A 24,770-nucleotide genomic window follows, 5' to 3' on the forward strand; every position below is an offset into this window, starting at 1 on the left:
CACTACTGTGAAATCGAACTCTTCCTATGAGGAACTTCTTTTATTTTATGCTCTTGAAAAATAAATCATTTAAACATTTAGCACACACAAATAAAAAGGAGAAAGTATCAAAGGAGATAAAACCTCAGCAGAATTCATAACTGAAACCCAAAGTAACAACCACAACAAATAAATCTTAATTTAAAAAGTATGTCTTCATTCTGTTAGCAAGCCTCCTACCAACTGTCGTTACCATTTGGCAGGATAGGTCACATATACTTAAAGCAAGGTTCCTTCTTCAGTTTCTAGTGCCTCCATAATGCTAGAAATTCCAGTTAAATTTCCCCACAAGTTAACAGCCAAATAGCCAATTCTTGCAGGACTGAGGGTTTTTGTTTGTTTGTTTGTTGTCATCGTCCCCTCCTCCGCCCCCCCCCAAGGAAAGGGGAGTGGAGAGGAGGAAAATAACCTTAACTTTTGTATTTTAATGATGACATATAAGTTGTTCATGTCAAAATTACAACTCTGAATTTGATCTGAAAAACTGGGGTGCCATATTCCACATATTCCACACTAAGGAGTATACCTTATGAAATAATTTGAACTTTCTTGATTTTTCTTATTAGAAAGAAGAGTTGCAACAGGAATTATGGAAAAAAAAAAAAAAAGGAAAATCTTCGATTCCTCACATTTTCATAGACACTTTGCCTCACAAAATAACTTTTTCACCGACATTGACCCTACAGCACTGACATAGCTCCATTAGTAAAGCATAACTAACAACATGACATGAACCTCTCAGCCTTCTGCCTGATCAAGACACTATCCACATTTACAGGTGGAAGGACTTTTATTTTCAGTGAGAATTATCCACGACTGCATGACTATAGAAACTGCTGTTTATCAAAAATATCAAACATCACAATACCCATAATGCAGCTTTAAGACTTCCAAAAATTGGAGTCATAAAACTTCGTCTGTTCACAGACGTTTGAACACACTGTTTATGCTCCGACTTCATCCTCTGCACAGTTTTTTGCAACCCCAGAGATAGATTGTGATAGAGAATTTCTGGCAGTTTAATCTCCCAATACATGTCTTTTTAGTAAATTATCTCCGTATACCTCTTAAGAGAACATATGATCTATAATTCTAATCTGAGTGGAAACATTTCTGTATTTTACCATGAGGATTTATGTCACATTAACAACACAAACATACAATATTTATCCCTTTCCAGATTCCTTTTTTTGTGCAACTTCTCACAATCCTCTAGCTGCTTTGACACTAACTACTAAAATGCTAGAATGACAACCATGCCAAGGAGCAACTCAGACGAAGTACAATTTATCCTATATTGTGCAAATGCAGACCTGAAGAATTTCCAGCGTGAACTAAGACCTGAAAGGACTTTCTACAATGTCAAAAGAGCACTTGTGTGGAGAAGACAGACTGCACCTCACTGTTTGGTGATGAGACACTAACCAGCTTTAGATAAGATGCTTTACCTGAGGTATTCAATTATATCCCTACCAGACTATGCTGAAGGAATATTTAAAGTCTGCTTTGCCCTTGACTCTTGATTCTGCATGTCAAAAACACTTAACTCAAACCCTTTTGGATTACCAATACTGCATTAAGTTCATTGACTCCTGTACCAGATTATCCAGGACCAGATGAACTGATATCACACTAACAGATATTGATGCTGTTTTAATATTAGACAAAAACAGCATGGCTTTACAAACGTTTTAATTATTTTGAGGGGGTGGGCTAATAAACAGTTCCCTCATGCAACCTGCAGTCAAGTATTTTATAGAACCCTCCCTTGAAACTGTTGTGAAAATTCAGAAATTTAGTGAGATACATCCTGAAGAAAATGCTTTTATTTGAGAATTTTTGGTTTATGAAACCACAAAACTGTCCACAGTAATCTACAGCTCCCCTTGCTGGGTCAGTTGCTGAATTGCATTTGAACTGTGACAAACAAAGTATTTGATACATCTAGACTTACAAAATGTGCATCATGGATATCTACTGTTGTGCACAATAAGCCTCTGTGCTATCCACATTGCCTAGAGATGGAGCTTCACCAGCACAAGACAAATTTCAGACCACACTTCAGTGCTGCAACTGAAGAGACGACAGAATCAAAAAACAAAAACACTTACCAGCTTTTTTCTGCCTTCTAAGTTTCTACAGACTCCCTTAAATCTGTAGATAGTAATCCACAGATTACCACAGGCAATCCTCACTTCTTATCCTTAACCGTCCCCCTCTGAAAGATGTCATTGAATAGGCCGTTGTTCGGAACACCATTCCGAATGGAACTTCAAATCTCTTAACAGCTATACTCAAAAGCAGAACCAACCCTTCTTCCCTTACTAGAAATGAGCACACCACAACACATCTTGTTCAGGCCACCTGCAGTTACTGTTCTGTTTACTTCACCAGAACTAGTTAGTGCTACCGTTTGTGAACCCTATGAACTTTTTTACTTTAATAAAACTTAAGTGTCCCAGAAAACCTGACTTCTTTGCAAAGTAGGTTATTTCTCTAATCAGTTATTCAAATATTCCCATAAACACGCTGTGAAGGTTTTTCCTTCTTGAAATGGCTTAATAGTTTTCCTAATGAAGAGTAAAGTATAATCCATATCCCGATCAACTAATTACTAATGCAACAGCAATTCCTTAGATTTAACATAGCTTCTCATTCCAAATGCAAGGCACAATGATGCTAGGATGGAATTCCCCCTATATATATATATTTTTTTCCCTTGACCTTTCAGTTGCAATTTGCATTTTCAGGTAATTCAGAGCATCTTCTATGCTTTTGTCCTAACAAGTTTATCTGTGTTAGCTGTCTTGACATCGCTGTGGAGATATAACTGAGAATAATATGGCTGAAGTGTAAATCCTACTGCAATGGTTTTCCCACAGATATGAGAGTCTCTCTCACATTGGTATGCATATGAACACAGACACAGGTGTACAATACACAGTGCTGTAGAAGTTCTGTTTAAAAAAATAAAAATAAAAAATCAAAACTTCTATCCAAAGAAAATAATAACATAGGCAACCATACCTTTTTTTATCTGAACCTAATGAAAATTTGGAAACATGATACATTTTTCTGGTTAAAATCAGCACATACAGACACAGCATAATTAGGATTGGTTATTTAGATAAGAAAGATTTTCATATTTCTTTCTCTTCAGTCACTCCCTGTTTTTGTCATTAAATTAAATAAAAGAATAAAAATAGAAAAAGCAAAAAGAAAGCAAGCACATGTAAGTCAACAAGCATCCAAATAAAAATTATAGATCTATTTTTTATATGTCTCTGACACCCTTTTGACCATGTATTGACCATTTGTGACCATTTTGCTCAGACTAAATCAATCAATAAGTTGTTCATCCAGAATGTAAAACTGAATTTTTAACTGTTATAAAATTGATAATTCAGAATATGAGATGAGATGAGAAGATGATGGTATAGCTATAAACTCACTATGCATATCAAGAAAGCTGTGTGATCCAATCACATTGGAACAATAACTACTAACTTAAGACTTATAGCTTTTAGCAAATGAAAGATTTTAAAAATGTTTTGATACTCAAAGGTAAATTTGACATATTTGTCAATTTTCAAAGGAGTCTGGAGTGATTAGATTTAGAGGTCAGTCACTTAGAGGTCATTGTGAGACCACAGATTTTACTTTCAAATTATGAGCAAGAAAAGCGATAACCAAAACTTCACGCACACACACAAAGTGACTAGTTAGTACAAGGATTTGTGAAGTTAGTCTGTCACCCATTCAAACAGGCCCCCACTTACCAGACATAATTTTCCTGATAAATAACCTTGATAGATAAAGGCAAAGAACATAGACAATTTACTGCTATTACAAACTTCTTCAAACTGTGTGCCAACACTCATCCTCTTCAAAATAAACCAGGGAGCACTAGGTCTCATGTTACAAAGCATACTATTCCAAAAAGCTAACAATAAATCCAAACCAAAAATCAATACTATTAATTTGTGAGATGGATGCTAAAAAAATCAAAGCTGCCATCACTCAAAAGTGTTAAAACATAAACACAATGGAAATCATAAATGTGCTTTAAAACTCAATTTAAAAATACCAATTACAAGTTTTTCTAATCTAAATTTAAGACCCCTGTTGCTTATTTATTCCTATGAAAAAGGATACAGCAGATGAATTGTGAATTACATTAACAGACATTTTCCCAACCACAGAAATTGTTGGCTTAATGCCCAATGAATACAATAGCCACATGTTCACAATCTTTAATTATCCAATTAATGTAGTGTCGTTTTAGCAATTAGTTCAGATGACCATATGTAACTTTTTACAAATAGCTCTTTCTTACTATGACCAGAATGCCAAATGTACCAAAATGTGTTTATATTAAATGCCCAACTTGAACATTAAAAGGACTTACATAATTACCTATGTTTAACATACTGTGACTTGTACTATTAGATGCTTTCCAAAATGGATTTAGTTTCATAAGTAAAGTTGATTTTTGCAGACTTGTTCTGTCTTGCAGTCAAAACTCCACGTTTTGTTTTCTCCTATAATGTTAAAACAATGTCCTAATGAGGTCAAACCACTGTCAAAAAAAGTTTTGGATCTGTTTTGGTGTTTTTTTTTTTTTTTTTTTTTTTGAGATAAAAATTGTAAACCAGCTTGGTATAGTCTATGCACTCACTGTGCAAAAGCTTCACCCCCACATTTCTTACAATGCTCTACAAATGAACCACTTGCATTAGCCACTGTTCCACGGCACTGGTGTTCATGGGAAGGATGCGGGAATGGCAGCCACCTCCCCATTTTGTGGTACCACAACACAACCCCAAGAGAGCTGCACGCTCGTTCTAGTTCAGTGCCAGGTGGCTGTCAGGTCAGTGCTGCAAAGGCAACGAGCTGAGGCACAGCCAGACAATTGTGTCCCTTCATCGACCTGGAGCAGGTTTCAGGAGACAAGGTTAGGATCCTACTGGTACAGAAGAACCTCAAAAGAAACCATGTCTCCTTCCTGTAAGGTCATCACACGTATTGAACGTGATTTAGCTCAGCAGACCTAATTCTCATACTCAGTGTTATCTCATCCTTTACAGCTTAAGTTATGTTCTAGAAGGAATGAAGACAAGGATGTAGATTACACGACACCTTTCTTTTTGAAAGCATATGGCATTGGACACTGTTAGAGAGAAGAAATTTGCTTACAAGGAACCAACATGAAAATTGGCTTCCCAGGACAGGTTTGATTCAACACGTAAATCTTTTATACCTTATGTAAGGAACATTGTCATATTCCTTACAGTAGGAAGTTCCCTATATTCTCATTGATTGAGGATCTGGTTCCAAATACAACTTCTAGATGCTCTGATGACAGAAGTCTAAAAAACACTAACAAAGAACAGAGACTGGCAGAACTAATTCCCAAGTTCAGTGAAACAGAATATAAGAGAAAGCAGAAGATGAAGGAAGAATGTCTGCTTGAAATTAATGCAACATATTTTGTTTATTACCTGGCCATCACTGTATTAGGCATCAAACACATTCAGGGAAAACTATTTTCTGTCATAGTACTTCTCTGCAGCAAAAAGATAAGTTATTTTCTCCTGAAGATACTCAAATTATAATCACTAGTATAAGGGTAATTATCAAAGAAGAAAAAAGAATTATCAATTGCTGTGTAAATGTCTCAAATTTCTATTGTTCATAAGCTGTGTTTAGATGAAGGTGTACAAACAGACACATAGGTCTTTATTTCTCCTTAATTTGCTTCAAGTCTCTCTATGGATTCTTTTAATATATAAAAACTGTAACTATTTTAACGTAAAATTCATATCAACCTAAATGAATAGGTTAGCATTACATTTTCTGTCACTATAATTTATGAATACCAAAACCAGTGAATCACAAGACATACAGTAGATAATTTTATTTGTGACAAAGGCAATTTTTCTGCACCTTTTGCTCTGTTATTTACTTTCACTACTTGTCCATATTTCACAGGGCCTGTTTTATACCAGCGTTTTAGGAAAACAAATGGAAGTTTCAGACCCCTGTTCTCTGATACAGACTACAGTTTCTAAGATAAGTTTCTTATGAACCACAAATCTGCTAAAACAGTCGGATGTACTATTCAACAAGACCTGTTAAGGTTCCTTCAGCTTATACACCTACTTGAAACACTTGGAAGTATTTAGTGGCTCTTAGGATAATTTCCTCTGAAGACAAGAGAAGTTAGCCCTGGCCACTCAAAAGACAGATAATGGGATAGAAACTTTTTGGGAGGGGAAAGAGAGGTAAAACATTTTTTTAACTTGACTTGTATGATACATTCTCAGATAAAACGTAATAAGCCCTTTCAGCTCTGTATTCATTTACTATCAGATTCACACAGCATAGCTCTGATTTAAATCCAGCTCTCTGTAATGATTACGTTTGAGTAATACCCTTAGGAGGATGAAAATACAATAGAGGTGAGTGATTCTATGTTCGGCCACAGCAACAAACTCCTGTATGTGGACACATACTAGGACAAGCAAATAATACCTGGATATTAAGATTTGCTATAGCCTGGGTTTTTCTGCAGAAGTTTGTTTGAAGAACGAAGAAGTAGAGGAGGTGCAGTTATAAGATTCTTCAAGATTACTCTGATTACTTCCTCCCTTTCAAACGCAGGGTATATTGAAGCCTCTTCAAAAAATTCATACAATAGAATCATTCAATGCAACTGTAAGAAGAAAACTGTCAGACAACATTCCCAATTCAATATTACATTGTGCTTCAAGAAAAGATTTCCATATATTCTAGATTAAAAAAAGTCTCATAAATAAATGATAATCCATTGCTTGCACTGAAAAAATGAAAAATAATTTTCTGTTTGCATTTTACTCTGCAGAGTAAAATGTAATCTCTCTTTTAATATAGTCTATGTATATACAGAGAAGTAAAAAGATGTAACCTTATGAAAATTGATTTTTTTTACATGGTTAAAAATATTTATATCTGTGTTTATCTAGAAATCTTACTTTTATGAGTGCTGGAATACACCACATATTGGTAACCTAAACACATTATTCCAAACAAATTATGATAATGTTATTTTTTTAAAAAAGAAGGGAGAAAACCTATGCTTTTAACACTAAGCAGGATAAAGACAATGATGAAGAAAAGGGAAACTCCTAAGAGATTGCTATCTCTGGTACAGCTCAACAGAAATCTGTTAGTAATCTGTAAGAATGTATTGTCACAAGACTTCTATATATTGTACATCAATCTAACATCTAACTTATACTAATATAAACATAATATAAACTAATATAAACATATACTATATATATGTATTTATAAATAAATTTACATTTTAATATGATGTGTTAGCATTACATAGAATATTAATTATATTGTACAAACTATACCTAAATTCACAGGCAATATCAGAAGGCTTTTAGCTGCCAAATGAAAATCAAATATAACGTTGGTTTTCATTACACTACTTTTTAAAAAATCTTCAAATTTCTTTTTATATGATGAAATATTTTCCTAATAACATTTAATTTGTTGGAAAAGAAATACTTCATAATTCACAACAAAACATTCTGGTTTGAACTCTCAAAGCAGCAGAAAAAAAAAAAAAAAAAAAAAAAAGGTTAAGTTCACAATTCTGTTGAAGAGACATCTTCCTCCTACCTGTGATGTGGGAGTAACCTGGTTTAATTCTCCTCTCTGCCTGGGGGGATTGGAGCGCATCGCCCATCTCTGGTTGATAGCTATGCTGTGGTTGAGTGTTCGCTTCCCTCTTTGATACAACTCCACTTTCTGTACATAATTAAACTTTCACTGAAGCAGGTAGTGAAACCCCAGTGGCCCACTTCCCAGGTAAAAGCCACAATCACCAGCCAAAAGGGTCATTCTCACTTACTTTATTTCTCAATTAGTAGTTACTCCATACAAGATAAAACAGGACAAAATGCAGTCCTGTTGCTACAAAAAGCTATTTTGGCACAGCCATTTAGAGACTTTTCTGGGAGCAGTGGGTTGCAAGACAGAAATTGTGAGCTTAAGAAAGCAGCTAAAATGTCATTTTGTATTCAGTTTTGTAGGGAATAACTGAATAGCCAGCATGACAAGAGGATGAAAGCAATTCCCTGCCCTGCTAGTAACCTGGGAGTATTTATCTGACAACCTACCTCTGATGTGTGAATAGTTCTGGGGTCACTGAAAATATGGTGGTTCCTTCTACCCTAGAATAATTTACTGTCCTCCTTAAATACATCCACTCGCTTTCAGCCTTGCCATCAGTTCCTTCTGTCACTGGGAAAGGAAAGAATTGCACTGTCCTGCGTTAACACTCCCTCTGGTCTAAATAAATAAAGGTTGAGGGAGATGCAAAGATGTCCAAAAAACTTTGAAGTACATCAGTCCTAACAGGATGCTGTCAGTATGCATATGTAATGGCAACGTACTTTTAGGTGACTAAAAAAATGGTGACTACAGCTATAAAATCATTTTCAGAAGTGAAACTTACTTTTGAAAATGGCACAAAAGAACATTTTAAATGGGAATTCTCTCTAAGGGAATTATTCTCATTACTGCAAGAAGTGCTAATTTTCTCGCTCACTGGAAGCTTAGTAAAAGTTCTGTATTTTGTCCCTAATTGTGATTAATCAGTGTAGCACTGTGAATGGCAGTAAATCCTTTTCAAACATGTCAATTTTAAAAATTTGGCAAAGTGTACATGGTATGCAAATTACTTCATAATTGTACTGCATGCTAAAAGAAAGCAAGAGAACTCCAGGCAGAAGAAAATAAGGCATCCTTCAGAAGCAGCATCCTGGCCAACTCCAGGCATGGGCAAACTACATGATTGCCTGTGGCAGCAGGCAGCTGAGGCACCGAAACCTTGTCTCTGCCACCTATCTGCAGCACTCCAAAGCCATCACTGCTACTGCTGACATCGCATGAGAATACGTGAGGCAGAGGATCTTGGAGAAGTGGTGGTGGATGGGCAGGGAGCGTTGGTGGAGGACCCAGCACATCCCGGCACAGCTCCTCTCCCATCACAATCCCAAATCTGGCAAGCAAGCCAAGTACTGTGCAACTCTCATCCCAACCTGATCCCTTCTCTCTACCTGTTCTTTGCTGTGGCAGAAGCAGAGTTTCATCACACAGCCTTGGTTTTTGTCAGCACTGTTGGGAAGCCTTGAGCAGGCTCTAACCAAATCTACACAACTTCAGAAACATTTGAAAAGTACAGCTGCAATGTCTACACACAGCTAATTCTTTATGAAACCTGTATCAACACATGCATTGCTGATAAACAAAGTCTGCTGTAAAATAAAAGGCCAAAAAAGAGAAAAATCGTTGCTTATATAATGAATATACCAAAGGCAAATATTTCCACTGCTTCTAATAAACACACAATAATTCTGTTTAATCTTACGAATATCCAAAGCTGCACAAGTTGAAAAAGTTGCAATGTCACAGGGTTAATAATTCTTAAAAATATATATATTTATTTATTTATTACTGTTAAAATATAGAACAGCATTCATGTGATGTATGTTCTATGAGAAGCATCATTTTGCAATGCTTTCTGGCCACTTGCGAGGCTCAATTTGTACAAAGACCCTGTAAGTGTAATGGGCCATACATGCTGAAAAGAAGGCACAGCAGTCCCACTGCAATGGTGTGTACTACGTGTGGTCCAACTCAGACTACTCATCTGTCTACGAGAGCCAGGGGGTTTCTTAACTAATTGGAATAACAGCTTTCCTTTTTTTTTTTTTTTTCCCTAGCTAAAAGAGAATGACAATAATAACTAGATATAAAATGTAAATGCAATTACTGTTTTTGCCAGAGCTTATTCAAAACTGGACCTTAAAAAATTAGAGTAATAGAGAAAATTTAAGACATTTTTATCGAATTAAGTACCTGACAGTAATACCATTTACCCATTAATTTTTCTACCTCTTGTTTCTGGGAGTCCCAAAGTTCTCTTCTGCTGTACTTGCACTAAGCACATAAACAAGGCAATCTCATAGATTAACAACTAATTTTTGGACAGAATTGCAGGCTTAGGAGCCAATTTCAGGAGTTCAGAAATGTGGGATCGTATATTTTCGGGGTGCACTAAAATAAGATTATCAAGAAACTCCTATTTGGTATTTTTCTTACCAGGAAATTTCCAAGGTCTGTGCCATGTGCTGTTAGTGTTTCTCAAAAGGGCTTCTGATCATTACTTCAGGTTGAAATGACTTACCATGCAGCCATCTGGTCAGATGCATTAGTACACACTTCAGAAATCCACAAACATTTTCTAACTGCACTCTCCACTGTGCTCTAAGTGCAGCTCTGCTAGCACGCACCCAAGTACAGTATGTAAATAAGACAAAGACTAATAATGCCTTCAATCCTTTGAGCGCAAAGGCTGCTGTAGTATGTAACATAGCAACACATTTTCCATTACACCCAAAGATTAATAAGCCTCATGGAGACCTGGAAAATCTGACAGAAAACAAGGGCAATACGATGTTCATTTCTGTTTCATTAAACACAGGATGAGCTGATGGATCTCTCCACACTTTGTCACTCCGCACTGTTAATGGCTCTTTGACATTATTATTCACCACGGGCGAGATTGTGTAACCTTTGCTCACGCTGGTGAGCATTTACAAAAGTAGTCCCACTGGCAACTGCTTTCGAGAGGTTACCTGAAGCATATGGTACTTCTCAGCTCAAGGAAGAGTGGCTGAATCTGACCACAGGAAAGTGTTTGTGAAGGATTTCAGTGATGTGCATAGTTGGTGAAGGGCAATTCAGTGGATACAAAGGTTTAATGCAGCAGTTAAAAACTGTTTTCTAGCAGGCTAAATAGTTGAGTAAATTCTTCGTCCTCTTTATCTGCACATTTTTAGCTCTGATGCAACTGTTTTGCACTGTTGCTTTTTCAAGAAAGCAAATAAAATACCTGGCTCTAAGGAAAGAGAACATGACCCAGGCAGCCAAAAGGTGCAGGCACATCAGCCCAACACCTCCCTGCAGATATGAGGCATAATACAAAAAGCCTTGGGAGAGACAAAATCATTTCAGCACAAGGAATTTCATTATTTTTACTTAATTACTTAATCAGGATTTTATTTCTTGTAATGTAGTTAAAAAACACAGTCAGACTTCACATTACCTTTCTCTTAGAACTGAGTATGTCGTAGAGAACTGGAAAATAAATGGCAGTAATGAACACAACCATGCCTGTCACACAAACTAACCAGGAGTTAACCATTGCCATGTACCTGTATTATTTTCATTTGAAATCTTTGAATAATAGTAATTTCCTTTGTGAAACTCAGAGCATTACAAAAATATGAGTAAACATGATTGTCCTTCCTTTGCAAATAGCCCAAAGAGGCACATATATATAAAGCGACATTTAGATGTATGCTGGATAGATCTTTCCCTCAACAATCAAATTCCATTTCCAGCTCGCCTTCAGTTTACACAGACTTGCATTTTCCAATTCACCATTAGAAAATATGTGCAAAATTCACCCTATACCAAATGTGATTCAGACAAAGATGCAAACAAAAACTTTCCACATTGCACATGTTCAAAGTGGCACTTGTGCAAAGCAGCTCATTATCATTTCTGTTCTTGTCTGTGATCTGCTTCTGGGACCTTTTCCTTATTTCTTCCACTGCTACCTAACCCCTGTGCTGAGCTGCTAGCCATCTTCCTGCAACCTACTTTAAAAATATACACTGATTGTTTTATTTTTTATTTTTAATTTGACATCTGCTAAAGAAAAATTCCAAGAATAAAAACTGGGAAGGGAGAGGTTGCAGTCATACAGAAGTTATAAAAGAAGTTATAAAACTTCATAATAGAGCAAGCAAGTAGTGACGTCCCAGTGGTATTAGTGAATGTTCCTCGATTACAGTTTGCATGTGCAACCCTCTTGTTTGAATTCAGACTGTCATGTGGTTTTTCTGACCAACTGTAATTGAATAGCAACGACTGAGAATTTCATATAATAGGGATCAATATTTAAGTTACAATACAATAACAAAAGACATCCATCCAATAAATATAATTAATGAACCAACTGGAGAAAATGACTATCTGCCTGTAGATATTACACAAACATGAAAACAGAACATTACGTAAACATAAATCACAGTGGATTACGTGTTCAACTACAGTTGCAGGTTAAAAAAAAAAAAAATAATAATCTGGCCAATTCTTCTAATTCCTATTAGAAAACAGATTTTAAAGAAAGCTTTGGCAAAGCGATATACAAATTAAATGCTCAGAATTATAAATTAGTTTTCCCCAGACAATCACGGTGATTCCATGAGTAGTTTCTAAAATAAAACTGGTATCACTTAGCTTTCTGAAGACTTAAGCTTTCTGAAGACTTATCAGACAACTTCACAACAGGATTTTTTTTTTTTTTTTTTATAAACAATACAATTCACTATATGAGGACTGCTGCATTTCTAGCTAAATTGCAACATACAAAATTCCAACTTATCCCAAACTGAAGTGGACATTATAATCATTGAGGGAGATAAAAACAATAGGCCTTTTGCTACAGAACACAAATGTCTTTTAAAAAGTTGAGATGGGAGCAAAACCTCAAAGGTTTGCCTTAGCCAGATGTTTGAAACTAAGAATATGAATGGCATCACACTAGGAAATCAAAGTTACTAAATTGAAAATATGTCATACAATACAGTTAATTCTATATATGCTGAAGATATCTGGAATACCTCAGATACATATACAATAATTTGATTTTGGTGATCAACAACACACCAATTTCACATCACAGAATTTTTTAGATCTCTTTTGGTTTAAAACATCTATCCCCTTGTCCTGTCACTACATGGCCTTGTAAAAGGCAAATCCAAATTGGCAAAGATCTAGTAAGCAATCAGCTCAAGAGATAGAAACCTCCAGCCCGAAGTTTTCAGCCATGAGACAAATTCCCACAATGATAATGCAAACAGATGATTTTCCTTACATATAGGTCCTGAATACAAACAGTGGATGATAAGCAAATCTAAAGAATCCAAAGGGGTGAATGCTGAATGTCAAACCCGAGAGTATACATAGAGACTGAGTAATTCAAGAAGAAGGTATCTGTCCTGTTTGCATATAGACAAAATGCTTCATCATGTCATATTGTCACAGAGGAAGAGTGTGATGCAAGCCTACCTCTGTTCTCTCTGTGCATGTATAAAACCATTTTACAGACATGCACTCACACATCTACGTTTGTCTTCGGTCTTTGCAAACAAAATCCCTGCAGAATATGAACAAGATTGTTCTTGTACCATAATTTCCCAAAGAAAAAAAAAAGATCTTTTACAAGTGTCTTTGTTACTTATGCTATTTAAACATTAATTTCCGTGTCACTAATTTCTCCAAAGCACTATAGAAAACTTCTGAAGACAAAATAATATAAAAAATGTAGATTCAGGTGACAGCTGAAGAATTGGGGTGATCTGCAAGAAACAGCACAAACTGAGCAAAAAGAAAAGTGGGTGGATTAGTATCGCGTTCCTGTAAGCTTGGGGTCACTAAGATGAATGTGCATGAGACTCTTTTGTCCGTTTGTGCTATAATTTCACACTCTAAGAACAAAATTGTTCTCTCTGATATGCTCATGGAAGTCCCTCTGGAATCAATGAGAATTACATGCCCGCATCTAAGGGCAGAATTTGGCCCTAAGTCATTAGTTAGAACTCTCTGCTGAAACCCTACAGAGAATAGTGGGTTTCAGAGGACGACGAGGATCAAACTGATGTAGCACGCTCTGCGATTTACTCTCACAGGAGACCATCAAATACTCAGACACTCCAAAAACCCCATTTGTAAAGATAAAAATCTTTACAAGACTAACACACCATAGTCATAGAGGCTGCTTGCAGTTAATAAAGACCTTAAGAAGCATTAAAAACAGTGGCAATGTAATCCAATGAAAGTTTAGAGAAGAAAAATAGCCGAGATTTTCAGACCTACATAGAAGAGCATGCCAACCATTTCTCATGAAAAAAAGTAGACTCAAAATAAGTCTGAAAGAAAGAACTTCAGTATAGCTATCTCATATACAGCACCCATGTTCAGAGGTGGCCTTAAATCTGCTGAAGAGCTGGTGCTACATCAAGACAAAACAAACTAGCACTTTTTCTGGACTGTCTTATTATAAATTCTGTCTCTAGCTAAGGCATAAGCCAGTGAAGCCAATTTCCTGCTACTTTGGAAGAGTTTTGGTGTGTGTGTGTGTGTGTGTGTGTATAAGTACATATGCCTGTGTATTTAACATGTGTTTATGTATTTTAGTTTTATTTTCTACTTTCTGACCTAAAGGACCTGTCTCTGCATGAATGAATGTAACCGTATTTTATATTAAGATCTCACATCTATTATTAATTCTGAGCTTTAAGCAAGCAGATGATGCAAAAATAATTACAAAGAGAATTCTGCATTAAATGTGTTTAAATTTTTAACAGTAGTATTTAGTAACATTACTCGTGTCTGGTCCTACCTTCAGAGAAATGATTCACTACTATGATAACTACAGACTGTTCCATCCTAGGTATTTCTGGGTCACTTGCATTACTATGGCTCTACAGGACAAATCTGTGCTTTTCGTTAATTGTAGTGATAAAATTTTTCTTTTGTTTTAATCAAGGACTGATAATATTCCAATCCATACTGGCTGCAGAGTAACAGCTTAAAAACAACAACAAAAATCCCCACACTATTTAATTCTAAACTCCACTGTATATGTTGCAGTATAGGCTGGCATTTGCTGTTAAAGCAGAAAATTACAAGGAGAGCCTAATTGACCCTCCTGTGTCTTTGAAAAATCCTGTCTGTTGTCTCTAATTGACCCTCTAGATACCTTTATGGAACAATGAATGAATCCTCAGTAAATAATGGACGGTGATGATTAATAGCCATGGTTTAGCTGGACCTCTGGCTCACGGACTTGTGCTGCTGAATATTTTTTCTGTTATTTTGCCATCACAGTTCTCTGTATCTCATAAACAAACTATTTCCAAATAAAAAATATCCTATCATAAATAACATTAAAAATAAGGTACAATTCAATGCTACCTTATATAGTGGAATGAAAAATAAAAATTATTGGCATTATTCAAAATGGCTTCCCATTGCCACCTTCTTTCATTTTTCACTTGAATGTACAGTAATGTGTCATCATATATTCATATGCTTGACTTAGAAAGAAAAAAAAGGTCCATAATGGATCCCTTCATAAGACATCATTTATTTCTTTTCTCTGCATTGTAGTCAATAATAACAGAATGTCATATTTCTGTTTCTTGACTCTTTATTGCAATAAAAATCTATAATACTAAGATACTTGTAGATTTGGCTTGATTATAACGCTGTCAGGAAAAATTACAAAAACATCTCCAAATGTCTCTGCCCTTATTTAATATCTCTAATGCCTAATGTTTTCGGGGTTGTCAAATTATAAATACAAATATGTTGAGTTACACCATTTCTCTAAAAGACCACAGAGAAATGTGGCTGTGCTTTGAAAAAAATATTTACAACACAGTAAAAACTGGTTCAGTGCCAATCCAAGAAATCACATGCAGCAACAAGTGTTCACATACATATCTTTCCTACAGCACAATGACATTTTGTGATGGCAGTTCTAAAAATCAAAAATCACTTTCTAAAATTCAACATCGCATGCTGAATATGTCAAAAATAAATAACTAATTGGAATGCTATTGCAATATATGTAAGAAAATACCAGGAGTTCAAATAAATCCACTTGCTCATATTTTAGAAATATATCAAATATGAACACTACTCTTTAAATGTGAAACATGACTAAGGATTTTGGAATTTTAGCTGCTAACTAGTTCTGACAAAGTAGTTTTAGCTTAACCTTTCAAAGACAGCCAACTAGGAAAGTTCCACGAGATCTGGGAAAAAAAAAGAAAAAAAAAAAAAAAAAAGAAATAGATCAAAATTATCTAACTTTCTACATCCTAAACTCCCTTGGATACAAGCTGGGCCTATTTATGAACCTTTTATGACAGTGGGCGTAAATGCAGGAGCTGAGGTTCATTAAGTTGCTTTGAACTGTTCTTAACAACACTCAGAGAACTTAAGTAAATACCCCCATGGTTTTATCCTGGGAATTCTGACTTGACCAAGGTCACAGAGAATATCTGTAAATTTAGCCTTTGGCTAATCTCAGATTATCTAAAATAGATAGTTATTTCAAATCCAATAGTAATGGTTTTCACAACTGATACTTAAATTCGTTGCAATTAAATGAAATATGAGAAATGTTCCTTTTAAGGCAGTTCTTAATACAATACATATATCACGTATACACATTATTTGCTTACTGAAATCTGCACTTCTCATTAATGCATGTTTCTTACAGGTGTTATCCTGATCTCTCAGGAGATGATATCTGCCATTGCTGATTCCCAGGCACTTGCCCCCAGTCAAAAAATTGAATGCTTTTAGAAATATTGTACAATTTGTGCCAGTAAAGCTGTGTGATGACTGTACAAAACTGTCAGTAAACAAGCAATAACTGTGAGGAGAAGTTAACTGAGAAGAATAATGTTTCATAAATTCATTGATTTAGCAGAGTACAGGGTTCTTCGGAGGATGACTGAAATAAGCAGTTGGAAGTCAACCTGTTATTGGTGTTGCCATAAGCAACACCAATAATGTAATATGCTAGATATGTTAAATACTGTATTAAATTATGCAATATGTTTGTAAATTGTTTGTAATATGTTTGTAAATATACCACTCTCCAAATTTCACAGTGTCACAGAACAGCTGAGGTCAGAAGAGACCTCTGGAGATCATCTAGTCCCCACTGCTTAGAGCAGGGTCAGCTGGAGCAGGCTCAGCTGGAGCAGGCTCAGGACCATTCCTGGCTGGGTTTTCAGTAGCTCCTAGGACAGAGACTCTACAACCTGCCTAGACAACCTGTTCCAGTGTTTGACTGCCCTCAGAATGAAAGGTTGTGTTTTTTTTGTTTGTTTTAATGTAAGTGGAATTTCCAGTTATTTCAATTTGTGTCCATTTCCTCTTGTCCTGTCACCAGACATCATGGAGGAGAGTCAGGCTCCGTCTCCTTCACTAACCCCATCAGATCTTTGTACAATTTCAATTTCATCCAGTACAAACACTAGCATAACTTAAAGAAGTATACGTGGCCTTATATCCAAATAAAAGTCATTTATAAGCACACAACTTGCACTAATGCAAAACAAACGTACAACCTTTCCATGCCAATTTGAGATTAACTTGGTCCAACACAGAAACCTGCACTCCAAAACACCATGTGCTCTGTCACTGGGCTTGAGCAAACAGCGAAATGTGACTGTGTGTGTTCAGTGTATAAAAACGAATACAAACACTGTGTTTGTATGTGCCACCGTTATAAATTGTGCTAATTAGCCACTCTTAGCAGGTGTATTTTGTAACTGTGCTGTGTATGCTTGATATCTGAAGCCTACCTTTGACTGGTAGGTAGACTTTTGTGGGTGCTATTAATGACACAAAAAAACAAAGAAGCTGATTTCCTTGTTTGACTAACAGTAAATATTTTACATGAATTTATCCAATAGTAAACTTTATATAAATATACCACTGTATTTACAACTACTTTAAAAGTTATTATTTATTATGATTGAGAATATTTAGAAGATGCATATTCTTTTGGGGGAGCCTTTATGACAGTAGGTAGATTCATATAAATCACATCACGATTTACAGTAGGAAGTTGTTTGTCTAAATAGAAGAAAACTGTAACCTTTGTACAACTGGGGTTAAACTAATTCTGAATTAATGAAAAGCAAAATTTACATACAGCTTTGTTACCAAAATTAATAGGGAACTTAGTCTCTTTCACAGTCATTCCCATTGTGCCTCCATGGCCTCATCTGCTTTCACTAAAATCATGGTAGAAAGCACATTTTTCATTTAATATCAAGAAGAATACAGCAATTCAGCCACTAGGTCTGTTTCAGTGCATAAAGATCACAGAGCATGATAGATGGTTATATTTCAAGTAATTTTTTGTTCTCAACAGCATAAACTGAGCCCAAACATTAGAGACTTCAACTCAATTAGAAATCTGACTGCTAAAACACCACATACTGTTTTAGTTAACGGGCTGAACACAGAAATGAAAACTTGATTATTTCTCTTCCATTTTCAAAAATACATATATTTAGTTCCAACTGTTATCTCAGAAAAATAACACAGCACATACTCAAATGTTTTCACAGTCAGGAACCCAGAACAGTCATAAACTGATTTGCAGGACTGAAGATTTGATATTATAATTTTTATCCATCTCAAATTAAAAGTTGTTATTTATGGAGTAGATGGTGAAACGGTCTCCAGTTCAGGATGTTTGACACTTCCCATTTCAAGGCTTCAGTATAGTTGCTTGTAACTTCAGCAAGTTCTGATTTTTCTCACTGAAGTTTCCTATTACAGCTGTCTGTGGGACACAACTTATGTGGGGAAGTTTCAGCAATGTGCTTTCATAATTTCCAAAAAGCCAACAAGGGAAAAATACATTATTTTCAGAAGTTTAAACAAAAAAAATCTTACAAGTATTTTCTGGGAAACCTCCAAGTCTCTAAGGCAGAGAGCGACCTCATAAGTCACCAACCACAGTCCAAAGCTGGATGACCAAAACATCTAGCTTCTTGATACAGTCTGCATCTTAGTGACCTCATGGCAAGTATGGAAAAGCCCTCTCCCACTCCTCTAAATATAGGAAATTAGAGCAAGAAAGAGGTAGAATAAAGGAAAACCAGAACAACAACAAAAAGAGAAAGAAGAGTGGAACAAAATGTTTAAAAGACTGAAGCTGAAAAGGATAACTTGGGGTGGGAAACAGGATTTGATAGAGGATAGGGCAAACAAAAAGGAAAAAATCAGAGAGGTCTTAGAAAAAGAAATCAGACTTTGGTGGAAAAAGAAATAAAAAAGGATAAGGTACATCACTGTATTTCAAAACCTGTATTTCAAACACGCCAGTGTCAGCACTGTTCAGGTTTCACAAGTATTTACAAAATAAATGTAAATATGTCACTACTCACAATTTGGTGGTGTGTTGAGAAAGAAGCAACCTATGATTACTGTTAGAAATGATTAGCTCAGCTCAAAGGACAGTGTTAGTACTTCAAAGGAAAGAATCCAGAATCTACTAACTACTCTGTAAGGTTTTCAACCTGCCCTCCATCTTTTAAATAAAGAGCATCTATTAAATAATGAAGGAATAAAACAAACTCCTTAAACTTCAGAAAATACCAAATCTAGATTGTTTATGAAACCTTAATTCAGTCCCTTGGTGAATGCAGATTCATAGAAAAATTTTAATTACAAGAGAATACTTGACTACATCATTTTGTCTCATGTTTTTTTTTTTTTTGTATTAGCCCAGGTGTTTTTAGCTAATTATTCTACTAAGCTCATGTCATCATTCAATATACTTATCCACGCCTATGTTTCCAGCAGAAACTCTAAAAGGATCATATTTAGTGAATATGCTAATATTTCTATCACTTTCTTTTCAGCATGGCACGCATTACATAAATCCATATATACACTCGCATGAAACTAGTTTAATAAGTAAGGCCTCTTCAGTCAACCGTCTTGTTGGACTATCCCCAGATCTCTGCTGCTGCCAAGTGACTGATTTAAGAGATGGACAAACACAGACACACAAAAGTACAGATACTATGATTAATGGATGATCCAAATTCTCCTGAACTGCATATCAGGACTTAAAGTGAAACCCTGAAGAGATTAAAGGCAGGAATTACATTAACATGAAAAAAAAAAAAAAAAAAAAAAGTGATATTCTATTTAAAATCTTTTGAGTGCAAGTGAGTTGAACAAATATATCAACACAGCTTCCAAAGAGTCGGTCAGGTTGAATGTTACCCTGAATTTATTTTGAAATAAGCTTTATATATTTCATATATATAGTACGTCTCCTTGTGACTAGCACTAAAGCTATTACCATGTAGGTTTTAATTCTTTCTTCAGTCATATAGAGCTTACACTGACTGCATTCTCCTTCTTTTAATAATGGAAACTTCTCCCAATTACATACAAAGTACATCTCAATGTTGTAGGTACAAGACACAGAGACATACAAATATATATCTAGGTCATTATTCTTTCCTTTTATTATAATTTTGAAAACTCTCTTTGTTATAGTGCCACAGTAATGTGGCTGTTGTATCTTATTTCTCAGTACTGAATTCATAAACAGGGGTTTAGAGAGCATTTAGTGTTTCGTATTATTTGAATCATATCAGTTGAAAATTTATTTTGAAATTATTCAGACTGTATGTAAAGCTCTCCCGTAAAAGATAGCTGTACATTAACTTACAATTAAATGATGGTTTTAATGAAATTATAGTGTGTGACAGGTTAACGGACTGATGCTGAAAGGCAAATGTCGAAAGGAAGCCAAGACGTTTATTTTCAAACTGACAAATCTTAACTCAACCATAACATATAGTTCCATTAACATTATAGTTATTACACAAAATAATTTGGTTGAAAAAAATATGTAATTGACCAAGCTGCCAGATGACCAGTAGAGACCATAACCTCACCATGCTCCATGAAAGACAAACCAAGCCAATGCCTGAATGACATACAGATTTTGTTTGCAGACTTGGAGAAAGGGCTACAAACCTAGGACCAACCTATCAGACACTATCTTTCCCCTGAACAATGTCTCTAATCTTCACATTTACTTATACATCTTCTCAGTTCGAAAGCAAAGCCAGCAAGCAAGTCATGGCTTAAACACATCAAAAACTGTTAAATGGGATCCTGAGCCCTAGCTTCTGCTTATTTTTCCCCAAATTCTATGTTACAAAGAGGCAAAAGTGTTAACACATTGAGTGTGGAATTTCTCTTTTAGAACAGCATCTCTGGATGGCATTAAAGACATCATTCCTACAGCTTCCAGCAAGCTAGTATTTCAGACTGTTAAGCTATGATTTGGCTGCTATATACAATTTCACATATGGGAGTGAGATGTTTAAAGGAGCAAAACCCTTTCCCCTCTGAAAAAGTCCTTCTGTCCAAACTGTTTAAGTGTTGGCTAAACACCAGCAAACCAGAAAATGTGACAGAATGAGCAGCAGGACACACAGAGGTGAAACCCAGGATCCTTTTCTTGAAACGAGTAACTGCACAGAACTAAGCTAATGGACTGATTTTCAGCATGGCCAGGAAGAAACAATAGATGAGAAGAACACACCTGTAGCAATATGAGTTTTTCAATAACAAGAGAACACTGTAAGGAGTGAAACACTGAAAATTTTGCCCAAATACATTATTTCAATATAATAAAATGAACAACTGGAACAAACAGCTCACAGGACCAGTACTGGGACAGAGCCCTCTTCCTCCGTGTTATTAGCTTGAGTACACCATGAGTGGCTAGCGACCAGAAGTAATTATCATACAGCAGATGTAATTTTGCTTCTGTGAAATGAGTTGTGGTCTCAGGCCAGCTCCTGCCAGCCAGCTTTTCACAGCTCAGAAGCCAGACAGGCTCAGGCTGCTGAAGAGGCAGTGAATGGGCATGGAGTCTTCACCCTTTCACCCCTTCAGGTCAGGATGAAATTGCAGTGCTGGGAAGCCTGCACTATGCTTTGAAAATTTATAGCTGTTACAGCCAAAAGGGGCTCTTTGCGACCATCTAATATGACCTGCTGCATAACTCAGACTATATCATTTGAGCTAGTTACTCCTTGCCACATTGTACTTTCTTTTTTTCCTCTCTCTACATCACTTTCTCATTCTTTTTTTTTTTCTTCTTTCTGTTTTTCCTCGGTTGTTTTTCTTTATTTGATTGTTTTTAATACAAGGAAGCTTCAAATTCCCCAGCTGCCAGTTCACCACTTATAAAATATTACTTTACTTTCTAAAATCAGAACAAAACAAAAGCTTGAAAGGAAGCAGCACACACATTTGCCCTGTTGCCCAGGTCTTGTTACAAAATCAGTGACATAACTGGGTAAAAGTAGTAGAGATTGTATGACTCAAAGCATGCTGTAAGTGTCTCAGTGTATGTAAGGCATTAAACACTAAATGTGACTGTATTTTACATATTAATTTGATGCAATTTTCTGTCTACTGCCACTTAAGCTCTAAGCACTGCCTACACCTGTAACAACTACAGACACAATGTGTCAGTACAGTCATCCAGACAGGCATTTTATATATTACTGGTTCTCCATATATTGCCCACGGGAAAGTTTGTCATTGTTCACTGAGCTATTGAAAAAGCCTTGTCCCTTTGTCAGTAACAAATGGGATACTTGATTAAGAACAAAAACACAGAAGTTGCATGAGATGTTTGAGATTCTTGTTCTGGAGGAAAGAACTCCATGTATGTAATGACTTTTTGGTCCGCATTAAAACCAAGAAACCAAGTATGTCGACAGCTGTCCTCAGCAATGAAGAAAATGAAGAGATGCCAAGTGGTTAGGAGGGAGCCAAGAAATCAGATCCCCTAATCCAAATCTCTGATATTGTACAGTCTAAAAAGTGAGCCATATTCATCCCCCTTTGTTTCACACACTTAAATAAGGTATGTGAATCACAGATGTGCTTAATTATCTTTTAGAGTGTAAATAGCAATAAGGAAGACAAAGCCCTTAAGTTAAATTTCCAAAAAATATAGGGAATAAATCATCACTACAGTTACGTGTGGACACCACAATGGACAACTGTAATTCTCTTGCTTAGATGATTTTCGAGGGCAAGCATATCAGAGACTTTTCTGTGGCACCACCAAAGGGTGTTATACAAGAATACAAGCAAGAAAAAAAAAATCATATACTTTTCCCTCATAGCTTTTTCCCTCTTCTAATGCTGAGCCTCCTACAAGGGAATCTGAAGAGACTTTCCACGGAATCATCACACCACTGCCTACTAAGTTCTATATTTCCTCTTTTGCCAGACATTAAGAAAACATACCATATTTTAATGACTAGTTACAAATGAAATCCCAAAATATCAAAGGGCAATTCTATGCAACTTGTTGATACAGGGTAGAAAGAGCATGGCAGAGCTGATGTGCCCCCAGTTAAAGGAGAGACATTTCTTCATGTTCTTTGCAATTTCTTCCAACTCAGTCTTTGCTGTAGACCCATTATATCTTTCAAGGAAGTTGCATAATCTTTTCTAAGATAAGACGGGACCCTTATTAGCTCCACTGCATACCTTTCTGGCCATTTGTAGTTTCATAAGACCAAGCAGAGTGTCATTTGCAAGAACATAGTGAAACCGTAAATAAAATGTAGCATAATTCAAAATCTATGAAGTATAATGCTCTGTATAAATCATTTAAAATTTTAGCAATGTCTCTTTCTATTATTTCATCACATGCTAGCTGCTATTTCCTGAAATCTCTTTGAAGGGTTAAATAAAAACATATTCTATGAACACCCGCCGTTGGTTGTAACGAAACAAAACTAAACTCTTAGTTTGATGAAACCTTACACAGTGCTGAGTACTATAAATTCATGTCACGGTGGTAAACTGCTTTGGAAAGAGTGAATGCTGCCTCGATGCCACTTAGTTTCATATTAGCAATATGAGAAGTCTCTACAGTATTTAGAAGCGAAACATAAGTGTTTTCAGGAAACATGATTTTTGAGAAATGCAGCCATAAAATATCATATCATATCATCAGCTTGGTTGATGGAAAAGTGCAGCAAGAAAATTAATAAGTTTACATATCCAAAATAAACACAGCATTTTTCCCTGATGTAAACAAACAAAAATAGAGAAGGATAGGAATCCTCATAAGGATTCAACCACTGGTCTTATATGTTATAAACAGTATTTTCTCTGAAAGTGCCTAGTTCTTGAAGCTCTACAAAGTGTCTTGTGGTATTCAGATAAAGGACTATTTATTGAAATGAAGCTTTAGTACATCTTTTGCATTACTCAGTATATGTTTGTTATCAGTATTTATTTTTGAATGTACTAAATGCTTGCCTTTAAATATGGTCAGCAGTTCCACAAGCAGAGAGACCTTTTGAGCTTTTTTTTTTTTTTCTTTTGAGCAGTTTTAAATCTGCATTTCTCAATTTTTGTAAGGGTAGAACTGTAGGTTCTTTATTAGGTTTAAAATTATAGTCTGTCCACCATTTATTGTTCTGGAAATCATCCTAATGCCCCAACCTATCAGCTGCTTCACAGATAAGCAATTCTACTGTTTTCAGTCCTCCTTTGTACAGTAATATTTCCTCTTCCATAACTGTTCTACTGGCTTGGTATATTCACTTTTCCTTCGCACTGTAAACCTACACTTATTAAGTGCCGGCAACAATTTATGATCATTTAAAAATGAAGTATATAACATATCAGCAAGTAATATCTTTCTCTACCTTAACAGAGCATCAAATAGGCAGGAAGACGAAGTGCCATGGTCTTCTGCTCACACAGTTCCTTGTTGGAAGTACTGGCCTAAAACAGAGGCTGAGGTGGTTTCTGATGTTCATGGGACATTTTCTCATCCTCACCTAGTCACTTCACTTGTTCTCTGCTTCGTGCCCCCCTTTCACAGCTGCCATTACTGGTTTCCTAAAGCAATCCTATTCTTTACTATTTTCTTAATAGCTATGCACCTGCATATATGCAAAACTATTTGCTATTGAAATTATAATTTT

The 24,770-nt window shown here is 35.8% G+C and overlaps 1 protein-coding gene across 8 annotated transcripts in view; it reads right to left on the reverse strand.

Moving 5' to 3' along the window:
* WWOX (WW domain containing oxidoreductase) overlaps nucleotides 1-24,770 on the reverse strand; it is a 563,654-nt gene that overhangs the window by 362,894 nt on the left and 175,990 nt on the right. Inside the window, exon 9 of one of the 8 annotated variants that reach the window (XM_084533269.1) lies at nucleotides 3,819-3,844. The exons of the other annotated variants lie outside the window; for them this stretch is intronic. Coding sequence (XP_084389395.1) covers nucleotides 3,819-3,844 — 26 coding nt within the window. The remainder of the gene's footprint in view (nucleotides 1-3,818; nucleotides 3,845-24,770) is intronic. 8 annotated transcript variants of the gene reach the window in all.

The sequence above is a fragment of the Aythya ferina genome (genome assembly GCF_964211825.1).
Source record: "Aythya ferina genome assembly, chromosome: 12".
Lineage (NCBI taxonomy): Eukaryota > Metazoa > Chordata > Aves > Anseriformes > Anatidae > Aythya > Aythya ferina.